The sequence below is a fragment of the Protopterus annectens genome, chromosome 4.part0 (genome assembly GCF_019279795.1).
Source record: "Protopterus annectens isolate FY-2018-M chromosome 4.part0, PAN1.0, whole genome shotgun sequence".
NCBI classification, from domain to species: domain Eukaryota; kingdom Metazoa; phylum Chordata; order Ceratodontiformes; family Protopteridae; genus Protopterus; species Protopterus annectens.
The window spans coordinates 728,510,739-728,534,474 of NC_056733.1; the positions used below are offsets into that span (position 1 = coordinate 728,510,739).

Below are 23,736 nucleotides of genomic sequence, written 5' to 3' on the forward strand. Positions count from 1 at the left end.
TTTCTACATATCACTTCCCAGAACAGAATTCATGTATGGTTTCACACATGCTATTCTAGGTATGCTGATCACTTCTCTCGCATGGGAAGTAATATAAATATAATATAGATGACTGAGAAAGGGGCCACACATAGTGATCTGTTTATAAAAGGTAGTGGAAGCTGAGCTAAGCATACTACACAAAAGCGCAGAGTGCTGCAGATGCTAAGAAGTCAGTGAAGTGGTAGTGTAGGCACAATTACAACAAAGTGTATGATGGCAAAAATACTGGCTAAATAAATAGGTAATACTACTGAAATAAAAGACTTTACTGGGAAAAAGTTTAGCAGCATCAGCTTTAACTCCAATAATTCAGTCATAAACCTTCATGTGTATATAATTTACACTAGTGGTTGCATTTGTTTCAGTATGAGAGAGAAAGTGTGTGTGTGTGTGTGTGTGTGTGTGTGTGTGTGTGTGTGTGTGTGTGTGTGTGTGTGTGTGTGTGTGTGTGTGTGTGCAAATGTGTGTGTGTGTGTGTGTGTGTGTGTGTGTGTGTGTGTGTGTGTGTGTGTGTGTGTGTGTGTGTGTGTGTGTATGTATGCATAGGTAATTTGAACTAGCCATTCTGTTTATATGTGTGCGTGTGTGTCAGTTACTGTATGAGAGATTAGGTGTGTGTGTGTTCCCTTGCAGTGGTTTTAGCACGGGAAGATTCCAGGTAATTTTAACTTAGTTTTGGTCTGCTATATAAGAAGTATGCTACTGATTCAAAAAGTGAGTATTTTCTTAAGTTAGGTGCATATATGGAAAAACAAAGTTTGAATGCTGATATTGTGTTAAAGTCTGAACAGGAGTTTCATGCATATGAACACAACAATTAGGTGTGAAATATAAACATATAGGTAGGTGTCAGTCATTCCCTATTGCAATATTACTACCTTACCATTTTTTTTAATGCTGCATAGGCAATTTATACTTCAAGGGCAACATGCACTGAATTTGTAGATGAAACACTAAAATGTAAAGTTGTTTGCCAGTAGCAATCTCTTCATTAGTTACAGATCTCTTTAATTTGGAATTATTTGGATGACTTTTACTTCTGCAGAGACTGTGCTTATTGAAAGATATTGGTGGATTGTAATGTCAAAAGTTTTAGTGGCCTTTTATGGCTGAAATTTTCTGAAGTGGGTAGTTTGTCATTATTGGTTCATATATTTTGTTTCATTACTTAGTAGAAGAATGTTCATAACTACAAATTTCAAACACCATTCTAACAAATGGTGCTGTATTATACAAGGAATAGAATTTAATAAATCAGGAAGGTGAATCAAAGAACACGTGTACATGCCAGGCCCTATAAATGTGTGCAAGGAGCCTACAGTTTGAAAACAGATCAAAGGTAAACTTAATCTGCCACTGGCCAGATGTATTTTCAGTACTTATTATTATCGCAACCAGATTTTCGCGGTTGCGAAAAGTGCATAATGATCTTGAAATATCATCATTAATGTTGGAGAAATGTAGTCTAATGTGTGTCCTTATACCACATTGTCTTTTCTGTAGTGATGCCAATAAAATTAAAAAAACACATACTGTTTGTCTTTCTTTCCGCACTTCACTGGCAGCATTTTTCTTCTTTCAAGTCCGTCTGCTGCGCAGTTCATTCTCGGAGCAGCAAATTTTGTGAAAAAACTGTAATATGCAATTATTTCAACATTTACAAAATTAATGAATGCGGTTCAGGGCATTCAATGATATTTTATGTAACTAATGTTTTTTTTTTATTCTGTATCAGTCAGATGACAACTCCCTTCCTGATACTACAGGCTTTGGTTGATTTAATCACAGTTCTGAGTTCCTCGTTTAGTTTAACAAGAGTGTTTTGACTTTCTAAGAGTTACATTTATTTCTGCATGCAATGAGTATTTTTTTTCTTTTATTATGCTGCCCATAGGGCTTTATTTTTTAATTTAGTTGTTGTTGTTGGTCTTTTCAGGTTTTCCCGGTTAGGAGTTGCCACAGCAGAACTCCGGTCCGCTAATGATTGGCAGTAGATTTTTATGGTGCCAAGTTGCCAGCCCGACACCCAACCTTCAGCAAAGGCATGCCAATTCACGCATGTCTTTTGGAGAGCACTCGACTGCAGGGAGGACATGCAGACTCCACACAGAAGGCACTCCAGCCAAGAATCGAACAGGAGAACCTCTTGTTGTGAGGTAACAACACTACCGCTGTACCACCACAGCTTATACTTATTTTTGAATTTAGTGTTGTATTTATTTCTGAGGGGGAAAATGTGTCCATGCAAATATTTAAATATGCATAAAGCTTGGCAGTAAATTATTCTGTACAGTGGAAGTTTGAAACAGGCTTAGTAGAGGGACCTCAACCCCAACTAATGCCCTATACCCAGCATAGTCAGAAACCAGCACTACTCAGATATATACACACAAGATCACTTACAATAGATTACAAGGGGGTTGAGAACGGTGTGGTAAATGTTTCTTTAACATTTTTTGCAATCAAACTTAGTGTTTTTATTTGTTCTTTCAGCATGTAACATTACAGAGCTATACATAAAGTAACTATGTTTTAATTTTGTGGGAGGGTAGGGAGGCATCCTGCATTTGCAGATACGCTTTTTGTCTTTAGAAGCTGTCTTCTCAGCATATTGGGTAGTATCGTGTCAGCTTTGAACATTAAGCTTTGGGCAATGTGAAGGGGCGTGGCTTGGTCAGCAGTGTTAATGTGGGTGTGGCTTGTTGAGGGGGCAGCAGTCTGGGAGATATGAGTACAAATTTGAAAATCCTGGCTACACCCCTGTAAGAAAGGCTTAATGCTGTAATTGCCATCCCCCTAAGTATATTCACACTTATAAATCATGTTGTAAACAAAAAGGTTACATACTTGATGGAGTATGATACTCCTCTGTTGATATGTGGAGATATATAAAGTTTTTGGCAACATGTTTACTGTTTGAAGAAAGTCTCATACAGACTGGCTCCCCATAGCCAGATGTTTGCCTTTTATAACATGCTTCTCATTACCACGTGATTGCCTCTTAACCAATCTATGGTTTTGAAATGCTAATTGTAGCCAACACAGCTGATTTGCAATATCATCAGCCAATGACATGCAACCACTGAACAAGATATAAGGCCTTCATGTAGATTAGAAGCCCTTTCTGATATGTTGTGCTGGATAATACTGTGGTGAGGAGATTACGTTATCACAGAGTGTAGGTCTGTAGTTACTTTTACATACAGATGTGTGTGCTACAGGCTGCTGCAGGCAATAGGCATAGGCAGAGAGTGTGAACACTTTGGAGGACAAGCTGTAAGAGTAACTGTGGGAGCTGTGCCAGCCTTATTATAAAAACAGAGCCAGAGTGAGGGTACCCCTTCCACTCAAATTAAGGCATGTGTTTAAGGTAAGTTTGTTAGGCAGTGGTATCACTAACAGTGTACTAGGCAACTTATGTGTGCCCTTGAGCAACATAGGGTGTAAATATAACATTACATCAACCATTTGGGCAACTGTCAGGCCATGTATTACAGTGGGGTACTCATTTGGAATGTGTATGCTGGCAGTCCTTGTTACTAGCAGGGGCTACATATGCATATGTTAGTTGTGCAGCTGTGCTAATCTGTAATGTGATTATGAAAGGATTGTGTACTCTACTCCGATATAGTGGGCCTCATTTACATTACCTGAGTTAAAATCCTCTGTGAATGCATATCAATGCATGACCTGACACTTTATGCACTTATAGTGTTGCTATATGGATATGTGAAGTGTGTTCCTATCTGCAGGCCTGTGACTTCCATCAGTGAAAAGCAGACATTTGATTTGGAATGCATTGTGTGGATAAACAGTGCATGACTCAGTCATTAATTGCTGGCTTTATAATAATGTAATTCAAATGCTACGCACCACTGGATTTGAACCCAAGATTGTGTGTGGCAAACATTACCAATTGCTCAGCACTTAACAGACTGAACTACTGAATTACTGGCGCAGCAGCTGTATTTGCCAAGATATAATTGCACACATACAGGCTGTGACATAATTTTTTTACATCCATCATTATGTGAACGGCTTTATATGGTTGTATTTCTCTACCAGAGTCCCAGATGAACACGTATGCTGCCGTTAATATTTTAGCAGGTGTATTTATAAATGTTGCTGATAAACGTGCACATTTACCTGCTATTAGCACCCTCACTTACATCCATTATTCCATAGCTGGGTTTCTATTGGTGAACTTTTGCACCAGACTCCAAGTTACACTCTCATGTTTTTTTATTACTCTTTAAGCAAGTTTGAGCGACATGGCACAACGTGCAGCTCTGCTTAAACTCACTTAATGACTGTAACTTGCAGTTATATTTTGCTTAAACCACCTCTTTTAATTGACAGCTGTGTGGCGTGGCAGATTAATGCTGTAGTCTACAGAAGCAATGATCTTGGGTTCGAAATAGGGGACAGGTTTATTATAATTTAAAACACATATCAATATAGTTCCATTTGGCTGAGCTTAGCAATGCTGTGCGATGCAACGTATTGCACAGCATCACACAAAAAGTCTATAAAGAAAAGAAAAATGAGGAGATAGGAATGTGGTGAAATGGGGTGCAAGCAGGGGGGGGGGACATAGTGAAAGGCAGGTAGGTATGTGCAGGAAGGGTGTAGAAAAGGGCCATAGCTTTCTATTTCTTGTACAGCAACAACTGTGCACTTTCTCAGAATTTGTAAATAAATTTGGACTCTCATCCCCAGAGAGACAGGTGAGGACAACATAACTGCTATGGCAAGCCAAATGGACCAAATTACGTGTGTCAGTGGACACATGTCTGAAATGGTGAGCTATGCATGGGATGATACATTTTTTGGGGGGGATAGGTGCCCAAATTTTTTTAAGGTGAGAGGGGAATGTTGGGGAAGGGACAAAGGTACATGTGGAGGAGGTAAGCTGGGTAGGTGTGGAAGCTTTTTCAGACAGACAAGACAACAGTGTGACACCTTGGATGGGGTGGGTGTTGTGGAATAGCAGTCCCATGTGCCTCCACAAGGTAGCAGCATGACTGACGTCCTAAACCATGGGACTGTTGGCACTGCTCTGTCACTTCCCCATGGGTGGCAGTAGTGGAGACTGGGCTCCAGTGTGGGCCTGCCCCAGCAGGGTGGCCAACATGCTCTCTATCTGGCGCAGTTATCCAAACCCATGGTACATGATCCTTCACACCAAAACCAGCAGTTCATCATGGGTGACAACTCCCCCTCCACCAACGCTCCCAGAGGGGGGCCCATCCTCATCCAACGGAGCAGAACTACCTGATGCCGCAGGTAGTGTAGGGGCAGCAAATGGGGCACCACCAGTATGGGTCCCAGATGTGCTGGGGCCCAGTGCCATGGTCAGAGGAGGCAAGGTAAGTGGATCACTGGGAACCAGCCTACCTGGATGAGCTGTAGTAAATTAGTTATAACAATAAGTTAAGGTTAGTAATAACCAAACCAATGTTAGTATTAACATAATGGAACATAATATTGATTAATCCAAATACATATTAAGGTATATTATGTGGAACACAACAATAAATAACATAACAGTAAGTATGTTAACAGCAAGCCAGAATGAAATAACCCATAAGGCCAAAAAACAGTTAGTTTAACAAAATATATTAATATGAAATTATAATAATAAATAACAATAATAAATCAAAGTTTAACAAAATATTGTTAGTTTAGCAGCATATATTAATATTAAATCATAATAATAAATAACAATAATACATTAAATAAAATAAGGGGTGGGGAGAGAGAGAAAAACATACCATTAGTGACATCATAGATGATATCCCTAAAATACCATTAATACCACTAATACATAGTTCTACAGGTGTGCACTGTCAGTTGTGAGTACAGTGACTACAGTTATTTTATAACTGATGTAGCACATACATACCTCTCAAGCTGTTAGCATGGGACAGTGTGGCCAAGCGCTAAGAAATGCAGGTACACAACTACATGGAAACATTTCACATAATGCACACGTACATGGCTACCAAGGTGTCCTGTAAATGGATTTGACAATACATTGCATTCCAGGTAATAGTTTATCTGCTAATCATGGACAATACAGATTGGGCAGTTGTAATTGCATTATGAAAAATCATGACAGTTGAGATGTATGTTTGTGTACATTAAGTAGACTAGACAGCCATCATGTCTTAGTTGGCAGGCATGGTAGTAGAACCTAAAAGCTGTGACTGCAGGGGACATCTGCAAATAATGTAACAATTGACTGCAGTGGCTTAGAACAGACATGCAATGAATACAGTTCTACTGCAAGTATTAAGACACATTTTGTTATGACACCACAATCCTGCTTTACACTTTATTGGTATTGCTGCTAAGTGTCTGTGAAGTATACACATGATATCTGCCCATTAAGTGGGATACCTCACCCTTATACTTTCTGTTCCTGAGTGGGAGAAAAAGAGAGCATTATGTAACTGAAAGTGGTCTGTAGACAGCCTTGAACTGTACTATGGGTTGTGCAATACATTTTTCAAGCAATTACTTTTGCATTCTACAGTTATTGCAGTTTTACAGGTGACTGCAGTGACATTAGAATAGACATGCAATGAATACAGCCCTGCTACAAAATTTAGACACCTTCCTTTAGATGGCTATCCCTCTGTAACCAGCAGTACCACCACAATCCTGCTTTACACTTTATCTGTATTGCTGCTAAGTGTCTGTAAAGTATACACATGATATCTGCCCATAAAGTGGGCTACCTCACCCTTATGCTTTCTGTTCCTGCAGTTGGAGGAAAATTGAGCATTATGTGACTGAAAGTGGCCTGGATGCAGCCTTGAACCATACTGCGGATTGTGCAACACATTTTCAAGCAATCACTTTTGCAGTCCACAGTTATTGCAGTTCTACAGTTGACTACAGCAACATTACAAAAGACATGGTATTGTTTATTAGTTATTGCACTACAGTTTTTATTGTTTATTTATTTCACTACAGTTTTTATTGTTTATTCTTTACTGCACTACAATTTTTATTGTTTATTCTTTATTGCATTGCAGTTATCATAATATATCCATACTAACCACACTAACGGCAGATCCTGGCCAGGCACCCAGCATGGGATTGCAGCTGTTGAAAGAAAAGCACACCATTATGTATACCAGTTTTGCACAGATTCAGCTTGTATTTCAGTAAAGTAGTGACAGATATACTTACATATGTCTGGGGCATGCCCATCCCTGGCCTCTTGGACCCAGGTGTCCAAGGTTCCCCTCTTTCTACACTTCAGGTCGTCATAGTGGTGGTGACACTGCGCACCAGTGGAGGGATACCAGTAGTATTGGCAAGTTCTCTAGCCAACTGATCCCAGGCCTCAGCCTTATATTCTGATCCCTGGTAACCACCCTGCAACAACCTAATTTCAAAATTACATACCAGGAGCCCAACAAAAATCTTGGACTCCAGCACACCCCATCTCTGCACCTGAAAGCGCACATCCTCTCCAACACCACCTGACATACCAACAGTTAGACAGACTCCAACAAATGGTGCAGAATTCCCACCTATTGGCATTAATATAGTTTTTTTCCCCACCCTTACATGTCATACTGCAGCATTCAAAAAAGTGCTGCTTTGCTTATTATTACACACACCTGCTTGGCAACTCAGACAACCATGATTTAGCAAAGCTTAGCAATGCACAGAGTAGCTATTAACTATGTTTAAGTACTGCTTAACACCGTGCAGCTCTTTTCAATGTGACAAATTTGTTTTTAAATTAAACAAAAAATTTAATTATATTACAAAAATGGAATGAGTACTAGGGATTCGAACCCAGGACCTACTAAGCTTTAGGCCGGGACTCTTCCTATTTAGCTACTTCGATAGTATGTAAGCTAGTATACCTTCACCTTCACAAAACTGCTAAGCTACCTGTTAACTTTGCTAAGCACCATGCCACGCTGCACAAATGGGCTTAAACAAAGCCAGAAATAAATAATTAATTACATCCGGTTTCTATTTTTAGATGTCTAGTAGGTGTCAATACTGTATGTGTAAGCACGTCTCGGATCTGCTGCACTTTGCACTGTGCAAACGGACATTAAAAAGAAAAAAAAAGGAAAAAAAATTATAATAATTAATTACATCCAGTTTCTATTTTTAGATGTTTAGCAGGTGACAGCTGTATATATCTAAACACAGCTTGGCACTGCTACACTCTGTGCCACACAGTGCAAACAGACATTAAAAAAATAAATTAGAAAATTAAAACACGACATAGTAATGCACAGCACATTTCAACAGTAGCAGGGTACATTACAGGGAGTCTCACCCTGTACATAACATCTGACCAGGAATTGGACAATCCACAACCACGGGATAGCCTCTACACTTCTGCCTACATGGATTCAATATCCCTGTTATTATGCTCGCTCTTGGCAGCGCACCATGATCAATATGCATGGTGTGTTGCCAAGGGGGAACCGTGACCGTGTACATGGGTAGATTCCATGTAAGCTCCACACAGAGCTTACATGGATTTTATTGAATCCTAGGGCATGACTCTACTAAATTTACCAGATGTCATATTAATATAACAATCAAGGTTTTCAATAGTGTCAGATTCCTTCAAAACAGGTTGAAACCTTACTGATCTCCCTCAAATAACTTCATATTTAACTAATTCCACCAAACTTGGTGGATAAGCTTGATTAATAAACACACATGCTACATTTTCCAATTCCATAAAAAAGCAATCATTATCTGATTTTAACCTAGAAATTCTGATCATTTGGCCCTTCAAACTTCAAGATATCTCAAGTAAAGTTTGATGACATCTTTATGTTATGATCGGGCAATGCTGAACAGTTGAATGAGTTTATTAATTATATTAACAATGCTGCCACATTTTTATTTTTTTTTTTCATGCAATATGACCTTTTCTCAAATTAGTTATTTGGATGTTATGTTATACAAAGATGTTTCTAAGTCATGTTTTTCCTCCAAAGTGTATAGAAAGCCCACTTATTCGAATAGTGTGCTACAATATAGAATCTGTCATCCCCCTTGGCAAAAAAAAATGTTTTGAAAGGCCAAAAGTTTGGTGCTCAGACATGTACCTAATGCTCTTTGCCCCAATGGTAAATATAACTGTAACACAAAAGGGGTAGTTTATTTGGCACATTGTTCAGCCTGCACAGTATTTTATGTCGGTAAGACCAAGGACCCATTTAAAGGGAGAATTTTACCAGGATGTTTTTGCTGTATTTAAAAAAGATGTTAAGAATGTATTGTATAAACATTCTATGGAATACATTAATTTAAAAAAATCTTTTTTCATTCTTGAGAAGGTTACACCATCAGATAGAGGGGGAACTAGGCTGCTCTACTGAAGGCATAGGAGCTATACTGGCAGCTATATTTAGATGCTATAAATAAGCCTGGGCTGAAATTTCTAGTCTGTTGAAGTTAAAAAATGGCAAAGTATGATGCAAATTAACAAAAGGGCTAACTTTCCATGGTTTTAATATTGTTAATGTATTAATCGTGTTTCTGTTTATTTAATGTGCTTTTTTTATTCAATTTGTTTTCTATTCATCGTCACTAGATGGCAGTGTTGTACTAAGCATTTAAAGTTTTAGAAGCGGGGGGGTGGGGGGTGGGGGTTGTCTGATGAAGTTTATGTATCATTTAAAACAAAAGTGCTAACATTAAAAGTGTCATCTGTTGACTTGCCCAGAAAGCTTAGTTATTAGTGTTGGACTTAACACAATAGAGTATCAAAACAACATTAGGGGAGCCATAACCACGTTAAAAAAGATACTGATGAAATCCCTTAAAGTGTGCTTTTCATGAAACAGCAGATCTGCTTCTTGCAGTTGCATCAGTGGTTGATACACCTCCTTCTGAAGTCCGACATCAGGCATGCATGTGTTCAAGTCTGTCAAGATGTAATTGCTGAGTATGTCAGACAATGCTTACAGGCATTCTTTATCTCACCACAAATACTATCTGTATTCCATGACTTAAGACAAACATTTTGCATATACCTTTTGTTATTGTGTTCACAATATAGGGCTTTAAAGACAATAATAACTTAGTCATCAGTTTTTGATACGTGTCATGCTGTGAAGATGTCACATACTGTGAGTGGACCTATGCTACGACAAGAAAGACTCCCCCAACTTGCAACACTTTTTAATCTCCTAAAAGTATGTCAGTGATGCCAGGCAAATGGTCAGGTGGAAGCGCACTAATTATGTACAGAAATAACCTAAAAGCAAAGGCCCAAGGAAATTCCTCCTCAGACTCCTGTCCTAACTGGATTCTCCTAACATTTCCAACTCACAAAGACAAACCACTACTATCTACTACTCCATTTCCCCAAATAAATTCAAATCACTCATTACTAACACCCTTAATGACTGTCACAAAAATAATAACACAATCATTCTAGGTGACTTCAATCTTAATTATCTTGGCCCTCTTAAATCTGATATCAGTACTTTCATAGCAGACCATCGTCTCCTTCAACTAGTAAAAGAACCAACAAAACCTAACCTCAGGTCCTCCAAACACTCCACAATCAACCTGATTATTACAAACATACCAAACTCCACCTCCAACATAAACATTCTGCCTTCATCACTAAGCAACCACTGCACAGTCATTTTTATAATTGTCAACCATCTTATAAAACTACCACCAATATTAAAAGCCTTCAGAAACCACAGGAGTATAAATATGGACAAACTCAGAACTTTTCTCACAGACAAGAACTGGAACCACATACTCTCCCTACATTATACCCATTATAGAGTACAACGTCCCTTTTGGAATGTACCTCACAAGACATCTGCAGCAGCTGGAAAGGCCACGGAAGTGCCTCACAAAGAGGATTACTGGCCTCAAACAAATGCCCTACACTGACCGCCTCAAAAAACTCCAGCTGTACTCCGTAGCATATCGCCTACTCCAAGGTGATCTCTGCCTAACATATAAAGTTATGTCAAACCCAGAGCTGTTGGACATGCTACACCTAAAGAAATCCCAATCCCTCTGAGCTACATGCTCTAGGGACCTAAACCTTGTCACCACAATAAACAGGACATGCTGGAGGGATAGATTCCTGTCCCAAAGACTTTCTATACTCTGGAACAAGCTACCCATCTATGTCAAGCAAAGTTCTTCATTAGCACTCTTCAAGAAAAATCTTGATGAGTGGATGGGAAATAGGAAATACACCCCGGGGATCACTTCTTTGTCTCTGCTGGACAGTGGCACAGGAAAATAACTTTCTTGGGTGGCATAAGCTATGGAACCTTGCTGGCTAGGCTTGCGTAGGCCCTTGGGCCGATAGCCTAGTACCTACCTATGAACCTATGAACCTATAATCCAAATATAACAGCTGTAAGCCTAGCTAACTTTCTATTCCACCTACAAGATGAATTCTTCCCACTTATCCACCTACTAAAACTGAACAGCTATCCACTGACCTCAAACATCTTTTAACTCTAAGGGATGAAGCATGGCAAAAATGGAAACAGACCCCCAAAACTGACAACCACACAACATTTATAGAATTTTGTAACCCAGCCAAGAAGTCCATCAGAAGACACAAAATAAATCTCCATACAATTAAATAAAATTATCCTTACATTTCCCTCAAACACTTTTTAAAAACATAAACTAATTACAAGAAGAAAAACACCTCATGATACCCTTTCTACAAATACCATTCAATGTGGTACAGCAAAACTTTCTCTAGAAGAGTTCCTTAAAGAATTTTGTAATCTCCCAGCAATACGTTCCACACCTCCCAAATATTATGAATAGCCTACATCACCCAAAATTCATTCCCTCTTTCACTTCAAATGCATACATCCCAAAAGAGTTGCAATTCACCTTGAAAATATTTCCTCTGAAATCCCTCCTGGATCCGATAAAATAACACCCTGGTTTATAATCTATGGCTCACACAAAACATCATGCCATATATTTGGAAAAATTGTTCTTATTAAACTCCTCAAAAAGCAAATAAAATCAAAAGATACCTCTGATTTCTGTCCAATATAAATCCACCCAGTTTTGGTCAAACATTTTGAAAAGATAGTCTACTCCCAACTCTCACTCTATATCTAACAGCACCACCTGGTCTACATCCAACTTTCCCTCCATATCCAGCAATGGCACCTGCTCTACATCCAATTCTTCCTCTATATCCAGCTGTACAACTGTCTCTACACCCAACTATCCCTCTGTATCCAGCTGTACCATCTGCTCTACACACGACTCTCCCTCTATATCTAGCAGTACCACCTGCTCTACACCAAACTCTCCCTCTCTATTCAGCAGTACGACCTGCTCTACACCCAACTCTCCCTCTGTGTCCAGCAGTCCCACTTGCTGTACATCCCACTCTCCTTCGGTATCCAGCAGTACCAGTAGCTCTGCAAACAACTCTCCCTCTAAATCCAGCAGTACCACCAGCTCTACACCCAACTCGCCCTCTCTATCCAGCAGTACCACCTGCTCTATAACCAACTCTCCTTCTATATCGAGCAGTATCACCTGCTCTACACCTGACCCTCCATCTGTATCCAGAAGAACTACCTGCTCTACACAAAACTATCCCTCTATATCCGGCAATACCACCCACTATACAGCCCACTCTTCCACTGTATCCAGTAGTACCACCTACTTTAAACCAAACACTCCCTCTATAACTAGAAGTACCCCAGTTCTACACCCAACTCTCCCTCTGTATCCAGCAGTGCCACTGGCTCTACACCCAACTCTCCCTCTGTATCCAGCCGTACCACCAATCTATACCCGAATTTCCCTCTGTATCGAACAGTACCACCAGCTTTACACACAACTATCTCTCTGTATCCACCAGTACCACTGGCTTTGCACCTGACTATCCCTCTATATCCAACAGTACCACCTCCTCTACACTCAGTTCTCACTCTGTATCCAGCAGTACCACCAGCTCTACATGAAACTCTCTCTCAGTAACTAGCAACACCACCTGATTTACACCAAACTCTCCTTCTATATCCAGCATTACCACTAGCTCTACATGACACTCTCCCTCTGTATCCAGCAGTACCACCTGCTTTGCACCCAACTCTCCCTCTATATCAAGCAGTACCATCTGCTCTACACTCAACTCTCCTTCTGTATCTAGCAGTACCACTTGCTGTACATCCCAATATCCTTCTGTATCCAGCAGTACCATCAGCTCTACACCCAACTTTCCCTCTGTAACCAGCAGTCTCACCGGCTCTACATCTGACTCTCCCACTATAGGCAGCAGTACCACCTGCTCTATATCCTAGTCTTGCTCTAGATTCAGCAGTACCGCATGCTCTACACCCAAGTCTCCCTCTACTTCCAGCAGTACCACCTGCTCTACACCCAACTCTCCCTCTCTATGCAGCAGTATCACCTGCTCTAGACCCAGCTGTCCCTCTGTGTCCAGCAATACTACCTGCTGTACATCTCACTCTCCTTCTGTATCCAGCAGAACCACCAACTCTGCACCCAAATCTCCCTCTGTATCCAGCAGTGCCACCTGCTCATCTCCCAACTCTCCCTCTATATCCAGCAGTACCACCTGTTCTGCACTCAGCTCTCCCTCAGTGTCCAGCAGTACCACCTGCTGTACATCTCACTCTCTTTCTGTATCCAGCAGAAATACCAGCTCAAAACCCTCTCCCTTTGTATCCAGCACTATCAACAGCTCTACACCGACTCTCCCACTATATCCAGCAGTACCACCTGTTCTATAATCTACTCTCCCTCTGTATCCAACATTACCACCAGCTCTACACCCAACTGTCCCTCTGTATCCAACAGTACCACCAGCTCTACACCCAACTTTCCCTCTGTATCCAGCAATACCACCTGTTTTGCACCCAACTCTCCCTCTCTATGCAGCAATACCACCTGTTCTACACCCAGCTCTCCATCTGTGTCCAGGAGTAAAACTTGCTGTACATCCCACTCTCCTTTTGTATCTAGCAGAACCACCAGGTCTAAACCCAACTCTCCATCTGTATCCAGCACTATCACTGGCTCTACACCCGACTCTCCCACTATATCCAGCAGTACCACTTGCTCTATAGCCTACTCTCCCTCTGTATCCAACAGTACCACCTGCTCTATACCCAACTCTCGCTCTGTATCTAGCAGTACCACCAGCTGTATATCCACATCTCCCTCTGTATCCAGCAGTACCACAAGTCTACATCCAACTCTCCCTGTATATCAAGCAGTACCACCTGCTCTAAACCACACTCTCCCTCTGTAACCAGCAGTACTCCCTACTCTACACCCAACTCTCCCACTATATCCAGCAGTACCACCTGCTCTACACCCGACTCTCCCTCTATATCCAGCAGTACCACCTGCCCTACACCCAACTCTATCTCTGTATCCAGCAGTATCATCTGCTCTACACTGACTCCCCCTTTGTATCCAGCAGTACTACCAGCTCTACTCCCAACTCTCCCTCTATACCAAGCAGTACCATCCACTCTACAACCCACTAGCACAATGTATCCAACAGTACCACCTGCTTTCCATGCAACTCTCCCTCTATATCCAGTGGTACCACCAGCTGAGCACTCAACACTCCTGCTGTATTTAGCAGTATCACCTGCTTTCCACCCAACACTAACACTATATCCAACAGTACCACCAGCTCTACACACAGCTCTCCCTCTGTATCCACCAGTACCACTGATCTCCACCTGACTCTCTCTCTGTATCCAGCAGTATCACCTGCTCTATACCCGGCTCCCTGTGTATCCAACAGTACCACCTGCTCTGCTCCCAACTCACCCTTTATATCTAGCAGTACCATCCACTCTACAACCCACTAGCACAATGTATCCAACAGTACCACCTGCTTTCCATGCAACTCTCCCTCTATATCCAGTGGTACCACCAGCTGAGCACTCAACACTCCTGCTGTATTTAGCAGTACCACCTGCTTTCCACCCAACACTAACACTATATCCAACAGTACCACCAGCTCTACACACAACTCTCCCTCTGTATCCACCAGTACCACTGATCTCCACCTGACTCTCTCTCTATATCCAGCAGTATCACCTGCTCTATACCCAGCTCCCTATGTATCCAACAGTACCACCTGCTCTGCTCCCAACTCACCCTCTATATCTAGCAGTACCATCCACTCTACAACCCACTAGCCCTCTATATACAGCAGTATAACCTACTTTCCACCCAACTCTCCCTCTATATCCAGCAGTACCACCAGCTCAACACCCAACACTCTCGCAGTATCCAGCAGTACCACCTGCTTTCCACCCAACTTTCCCACTATATCCAGCAATACCACTAGCTCTGCACCCGACTCTCCCACTATATCCAGCAGTACCACCTGCTCTACACCCGACTCTCCCTCTAAATACATCAGTACCACCTGCTATACACCACACTCTACCTCTATTTCCAGCAGTACCATCTGCTCTACACCCAGTCTTCTATTTCCAGCAGTATCACCTGCTCTACGCCCGACTCTCTCTCTGTATCCAGCAGTAACATCTCATCTTCTCCTAACTCTCCCTCTACAGCCAGCAGTACCATCCACTCTACAACCCACTAGCACTCTGTATCCAGCAATACCACCTGTTTTCCACCCCAACTCTGCCTCTATATCCAGCAGTACCACCAGCTCAACACCCAACACTCCCAATGTATCCAGCAGTACCACCTGCTTTCCACCCAACCCTCCCACTCTATCCCGTAGTACCACCAGCTCAACACCCGACTCTCCCAATATATCCAGCAGTACCACCAACTCTACACCCAGCTCACCCTCTATATCCAGCAGTACCACCAGCTCAATACGTAGCTTTCCCATTGTATCCAGCAGTACCACCAGCTGTACACCCAACTCTTCCTTTGTATCCACCATATCACCGCTCTCCTCCTGACTCTCCATCAATATCCAGCAGTACCACCATCTCTACAACCAACTCTCCCTCTGAATCCATCAGTACCACCTGTTTTCCACCCGACTCTCCCTCTATATCCAGCAGTACCACCTTCTCTATACCCGACTACCTCTGTATCCAACACTACCACCTGCTCTACTCCCACCTCTCCATCTGTATCCAGCAGTATCACCTGTTTGGCACCCAACTCTCCTTCTAGATCCAGCAGAGCCACCTGCACTACATCAGACTACTGTCCTTCTGTAACCAGCAGTACCACCAGCTCTACACCAAACTCTCCCTTAGTATTCAGCAGTACAACCTCCTTTACACCTAGCTCTCCCTCTATATCCAGCAGTATCACCTGCTCTACACCCAACTGTCAATCTGTGTCCAGCAGTACCATCTGCTGTACATCCCAGTCTCATTCTGTATCTAGCAGAAACAGCAGCTCTACACCCAACTCTCCCTCTGCATCCAGCAGTATTATGGGCTTCACACCCGACTGTCCCACAGTATCCAGCAGTACCACCTGCTCTATATCCAACTCTACCTCTCTATCCAACAGTACCACATGCTCTACACCCAACTCTCCCTCTGTATCCAGCAGTACCACCTGTTCTACAACCAGCTTTACTTCTGTATCCAGCAGTATCACCTGCTCCACACCTGACTCTCTCTCTGTATCCAGCAGTTCCACTGGTTCTACGCCCAACTCTCTCTCTATAACCTGCAGTACCATTCACTCTCCAACCCACTAGCCCTTTGTATTCAGCAGTACCACCTGCTTTCCACCCAACTCTCCATCTATATCCAGCACTACTCCAGCTCAACACCCAACACATCCACTGTATCCAGCAGTACCATCTGCTTTCCACCCAACTCTCCTACTCTATCCACCAAAACCACCGCTCTCCTCCAGACTCTCCCTCTATGTCCAGCAGTACCACCTGCTTTATACCCGACTCCCTCTGTATCCAAAAGTACCACCTGCTTTTACACCCAACTCCCCCTCTTTATGCAGCAGCATCAACTGTTCTACACCCAACTCTCCCTCTAGATCCAGCAGCTCCACCTGCTCTACACCAGAATTTTCCTCTGCATCCAGCAGTAACACCTGCTCTACACCAAACTCTCCCTCTCTATCCAGCAGTACCACCTGTTCTACACCCAACTCTCCCTCTATATCCAGCACTACCACCTGTTCAGCAGCAAGCTCTCCCTCTATATCCAGCAGTACCATCAGCACTACACCCAACTCTTCCTCTGTATCCAGCAGTTCCACAAGCTCTACACCCAACTCTCACTCTATATCCAGCAGTGCCACTTGCTCTACACCAGAATTTTCCTCTGCATCCAGCAGTAAAACCTGCTCTACACCAAACTCTCACTATGTATCCAGCAGTATCACCTGTTCTACACCCAACTCTCCCTCTATATCCTGCAGTACCACCTGCTCTACACCCAGCTCTACTTCTGCATCCAGCAGTATAACCTGCTCTACACCCCACTCTCCTTCTGTATCCAGCAGTACCATCTCCTCTACTCCTAACTTTCCCTCTATATCCTGCAGTACCATCCACTCTACAACACACTAGCCCTCTGTATCCAGCAGTACAACCTGCTTTCCACCCAACCCTCCCTCTATATACAGCAGTACCACCAGCTCAACACCCAACACTCCCACTGTATCCAGCAGTACAACCTGCTGTCCACCCAACACTCCCCCTGTATCAACCAGTACCACTGCTCACCTCCTGACTCACCCTATATATCCAGCAGTACCACCTGCTCTATACCCAACTCTCTCTGTATCCAACACTACCACCTCCTCTACACCCAACTCTCCATCTGTATCCAGCAGTATCACCCGTTCTACAGCCAACTCTCCCTCTAGATCCAGCAGTACCACCAGCACTACACCAGACTACTATCCCTCTGTAACCAGCAGTACCACCAGCTCTACACCAAACTCTCCCTTAGTATCCAGCAGTACAACCTCCTTTACACCTAGCTCTCCCTCTACATCCAGCAGTGTCACCTGCTCTATACCCAGCTGTCAATCTGTGTCCAGCAGTACCATCTGCTGTACATCCCAGTCTCATTCTGTATCTAGCAGAAACAGCAGCTGTACACCCAACTCTCCCTCTGCATCCAGCAGTATTATGGGGTCTACACCCAACTGTCCCACAGTATCCAGCAGTACCACCGGCTCTATATCCAACTCTACCTCTCTATCCAACAGTACCACATGCTCTACACCCAACTGTCAATCTGTGTCCAGCAGCACCACCTGCTCTTCACCCGACTATTCCTCAGTATCCAGCAGTACCATCTCCTCTACTCCTAACTCTCCCTCTATGTCCAGCAGTACATCCACTCTACAACCCACTAGCACTCTGTATCCAGCAGTATCACCTGTTTTCCACCCAACTTTCCCTCTATATCCAGCAGTACCACCAGCTTAACACCCAACACTCCCACTGTATCCAGCAGTACCACCTGCATTCCACCCAACTCTCCCACTGTATCCAGCAGTACCACCAGCTCTACATCTGACTTTCCCAATATATACAGCAGTATCACCAGCTCTACACTCAGCTCTCCCTCTATATCCAGCAGTACGACCTGCTCTATATCACACTTTCCCTCTGTTTCCAGCAGTACCACCTGTTCTACACTGAACTCTCCTCTATATCCAACAGTACCACCTTCTCTACACCCAGCACTACTTCTGTATCTAGCAGTATAACCTGCTCTACGCCCAACTCTCCCTCTATATCCAGCAGTACCATCTTGTCTACTCCGTATTCTCACTATACATCCAGCAGTACGATCCACTCTACAACCCACTAGCCCTCTGCATCCAGCAGTACCACCTGTTTTCCACCCAACTCTCCCACTGTATCCAGCAGTACCACTTGTTCTAAAACCAGCTTTACTTCTGTATCTAGCAGTATCACCTACTCCATGCCTTACTCTCTCTCTGTATCCAGCAGTACCATCTGCTCTACTCCCAACTCTCCCTCTATATCCTGCAGTACCATCCACTCTACAACTCACTAGCCCTCTGTATCCAGCAGTGCCACCTGTTTTCCACCCAAGTCTCCCTATATATCCAGCAGTTCCAAAAGCTCAACACCCAACACTCTCACTGTATCCATCAGTACCACCTACTTATCACCCAACAATCCCACTGTATCCATCAGTACCAACAGCTCTACACCCATCTCTCCCACTATATCCCACAGTACTACTTGCTTTCCACCCAACTCTCGCCCTCTATCCAGCAGAACCACCAGCTCTACACCCGATTCTTCCAATATATCCAGCAGTACCACCAGCTGTACACCCAACTCTCCCTCTGTATCCACCAGTACCACCACTCTCCTCCTGGATCTCCCTCTATGTCCAGCAGTACCATTTCCTCTATACCTGACTCCTTCTGTATCCAGCAGTACCACCTGCTGTACACCCAACTCTCCCTCTAGATCCAGCAGTACCACCTGCTCTTCACCACACTACTATCCCTCTGTAACCAGCAGTACCACCAGCTCTACATCAAGCTCTCCCTCAGTATCCAGCAATATGACCTGCTTTACACTTAGCTCTCTCTATACATCCAGCAGTAATAACTGCTCTACACCCAACTCTCTCTCTGTGTCCAGCAGTCCCACATGCTGTACATCCCAGTCTCTTTCTGTATCCAGCTGAACCAGCAGTTCTACACCCAGTTATCCCTCTGTATCCAGCAGTGCCATCTCCTCTACTCCTAACTCTACCTCTGTATCCAGCAGTACCATCCACTCTGCAACTCACTAGCCCTCTGTATCCAGCAGTACCATCTGTTTTCTACCCAACTCTCCTTCTATATCCAGCAGTTCCACCAGCTCAGAACCCATTACTCCTGCTGTAGCAGTACCACCTGCTTTCCACCCAACTTTCCCACTATATCCAGCAGCTCTACACCTGACTCTCCCACTGTATCCAGCAGTATCACCAGCTCTACACCAAACTCTCCCTCTGTACCCAGCAGTACCACCTGCTTTCCACCCAACTCTCCCACTGTATCCACCAGTACCACCCATGCCTCTCAACTTTCCCTGATTTTCAGGGACCTACCTAATTTTGCCTCAATTTTTAGCTCTGTCCCTCTTAATCCCTCTTAACACTAGTGCCATTTGGACAAATGGTGTTGAATTATACTTAATAAATAATGACAATAATCAAGAGATGAATACATGTTTTAGTTAAGGAAATGTATATTAATTCATATGCTCTGATTCTGTTAATGGCTCAAGTTAATAGAACTAATATTTTAAAAGTGTCCCTGATTGTCCCTTATTTTTTCTGGATTTGTCCCTGATTCTGTTGAGATTTGTCCCTGATTGGTTGAGAACTATGGTACCACCGCTCTCCTCCTGCCTCTCCTTCTATGTCCAGCAGTACCGCCTGCTCTATACCTGACTCCCTCTATATCTAGCAGTACCACCTGCTCTACACCTAACTCTGCCTCTGGATCTAGCAGTACCACCTGCTCCTCACCACACTACCATCCCTCTGTAACCAGCAGTACCACCAGCTCTACATCAAGCTCTCCCTCAGTATCCAGCAGTATGACCTGCTTTACACTTAGCTCTCCCTATACATCCAGCAGTAACAACTGCTCTACACCCTACTCTCCCTCTGTTTCCAGTAGTTCCACTTGCTGTACATTCCAGTCTCTTTATGTATCCAGCTGAACCAGCAGCTCTACACAAAGTTATCCCTATGTATCCAGCAGTGCCATCTCCTCTATTCCTAACTCTACCTCTGTATCCAGCAGTACCATCCACTCTGCAACTCACTAGCCCTCTGTATCCAGCAGTACCATCTGTTTTCTACCCAACTCTCCCTCTATATCCAGCAGTTGCACCAGCTCAAAACCCAACATTCCTGCTACATCCAGCAGCACCACCTGCTTTCCACCCAAATTACCCACTATATTCAGCAGTCTACCAGCTCTATACCCAACTCTCCCTCTATATCCAGCAGTACTACCTGCTCTACACCACACTCTCCCTGTGTTTCCAGCAGTACCACCTGCTCTACACCAGAATTTTCCTTTGCATCCAGCAGTAAGACCTGCTTTACACCAAACTCTCACTATGTATCCAGCAGTACCACTTGTTCTGCACTCAACTCTCCCTCTATATCCTGCAGTACCACCTGCTCTACACCCAGCTCTACTTCGGTATCCAGCAGTATAACCTGCTCATTGCCCAACTCTCCCTCTATATCCAGCAGTACCATCTCCTCTACTCCTAACTTTCCCTTTATATCCAGCAGTTCCATCCACTCTACAACACACTAGCCATCTGTATTGAGCAGTACAAACTGCATTCCACCCAGTTCTCCCTCTATATATAGCAGTATCACCAGCTCAACACCCATCACTCCCACTATATCCAGAATTACCACCTGCTTTTCACCCAACTCGTCCACTGTATCCAGCAGTACCACTAGCTCTACACCCAACTCTCCTCTTGTATCCACCAGCACCACTGCTCACCTCCTGACTCTCCCTCTATTCCAGCATTACCACCTGCTCTATGCCCGACTCTGTCTGTATCCAACACTACCACCTGCTGTACATCCCACTCTCTTTCTGTACCCAGCAGAAACAACAGCTCTAAACCAATTCTCCCTCTGTATCCAGCGCTATCACCAGCTCTACACCTACTCTCACACTATATCCAGAAGTACCACCTGCTCTATAACCTGCTCTTCCTCTGTATCCAACAGTACCTCCAGCTCTAAACCCAACACTCCCTCTGTTTCCAACAGTACCACCAGCTCTACACCCAACTTTCCCTCTGTATCCAGCAATATCACCTGTTTTACACCCAACTCTCCCTCTCTATGCAGCAATACCACCTGTTCTACACCCACCTCTCCCTCTGTGTCCAGGAGTAACACTTGCTGTACATCTCCTTTTGTATCTAGCAGAACCACCAGTTCTAAACCCAACTCTCCATCTGTATCCAGCACTATCAGTGGCTCTACACCCGACTCTCCCACTATATCCAGCAGTACCACCTGCTCTATAACCTACTCTCCCTCTGTATCCAACAGTACCACCTGCTCTATACCCAACTCTCGCTCTGTATCCAGCAGTACCACCAACTCTATACCCACAACTCCCTCTGTATCCAGCAGTACCACAAGTCTACACATGACTCTCCCTGTATATCCAGCAGTACCACCTGCTCTAAACCACACTCTCCCTCTGTAACCAGCAGTACTCCCTACTCTACACCCGTCTCTCCCACTATATCCAGCAGTACCACCTGCTCTACACCGACTCTCCCTCTATATACAGCAGTACCACCTGCTCTACACCCAGTTCTATCTCTGTATCCAGCAGTATCACCTGCAATACACTGACTTCCCCTTTGTATCCAGCATTACTATCAGCTCTACTCCCAACTCTTCCTCTATACCCAGCAGTACCATCCACTCTGCAACCCACTAGCATTCTGTATCCAACAATACCACCTACTTTCCATGCAACTCTCTCTATATATTCAGCGGTACCACCAGCTGAGCACCCAACACTCCTGCTGTATCTAGCAGTACCATCTGCTTTCCACCCAACACTACCACTATATCCAGGAGTACCACCAGCTCTAAACACAACTCTCCCTCTGTATTCATCAGTACCACTGATCTCCACCTGACACTCTCTCTATATCCAGCAGTACCACCTGCTCTAAACCCGGCTCCCTCTGTTTCCAACAGTACCACCTGCTCTGCTCCCAACTCTCCCTCTGTATCTAGCAGTACCATCCACTCTACAACCCACTAGCCTTCTGTATCCAGCAGCACAACTACTTTCCACCCAACTCTCCCTGTATATCCAGCAGTACCACCAGCTCAATACCCAACACTCCAGCAGTATCCAGCAGTACCACCTGCTTTCCACCCAACTTCTCCACTATATCCAGCAGTACCACCAGCTCTACACCCGATTTTCCCACTATATCCAGCAGTACCACCTGCTTTTCACCCGACTCTCCCCCTATATCCATCAGTACCACCTGCTATACACCACACTCTCCCTCTGTTTCCAGCAGTACAAACTGCTTTACACCCAGCTCTTCTATTTCCAGCAGTATCACCTGCTCTACACCCAACTCTCTCTCTGTATCCCACAGTACCACCAGCACAACACCCGACTCTCCCAATATATCCAGTAGTACCACCAGATCTACACCCAACTCGCCCTCTATATCCAGCAGTACCACCAGCTCAACACCCAACTTTCCACCTGTATCCAGCAGTACTACCAGCTGTACACCCAACTCTTCCTTTGTATCCACCATGCCACCGCACTCCTCCTGACTCTCCGTCTATATCCAGCAGTACCACCAGCTCTACACCCAACTCGCCCTCTATATCCAGCAGTGCCACCAGCTCTACACTCAATTCTCCCCCTGTATCCACCCGTACCACAGCTCACCTTCTGACTCTCCCTCTATATCCAGCAGTACCACCTTCTCTGTACCCGACTCCCTCTGTATCCAACACTACCACCTGCTCTACTCCCACCTCTCCATCTGTATCCAGCAGTATCACCTGTTCTACACCCAACTCTCCTTCTAGATCCAGCAGAACCACCTGCACTACACCAGACTACTATCCCTCTGTAACCAGCAGTACCACCAGCTCTACACCAAACTCTCCCTTAGTATCCAGCATT

General features: G+C 43.9%; 1 protein-coding gene across 1 annotated transcript in view; it reads left to right on the plus strand.

Annotated features, from left to right (window-relative positions):
• The window catches only part of LOC122800321 (putative protein TPRXL), a 57,068-nt gene extending 38,605 nt beyond the window's left edge, over positions 1–18,463 (plus strand). Inside the window, exons 2-3 of the mRNA XM_044069776.1 lie at positions 12,798–12,882; positions 17,650–18,463. Of these exons, the coding sequence (XP_043925711.1) occupies positions 12,798–12,882; positions 17,650–18,463 (899 nt within the window). The remainder of the gene's footprint in view (positions 1–12,797; positions 12,883–17,649) is intronic.
• Positions 18,464–23,736: the final 5,273 nt, after the last annotated feature.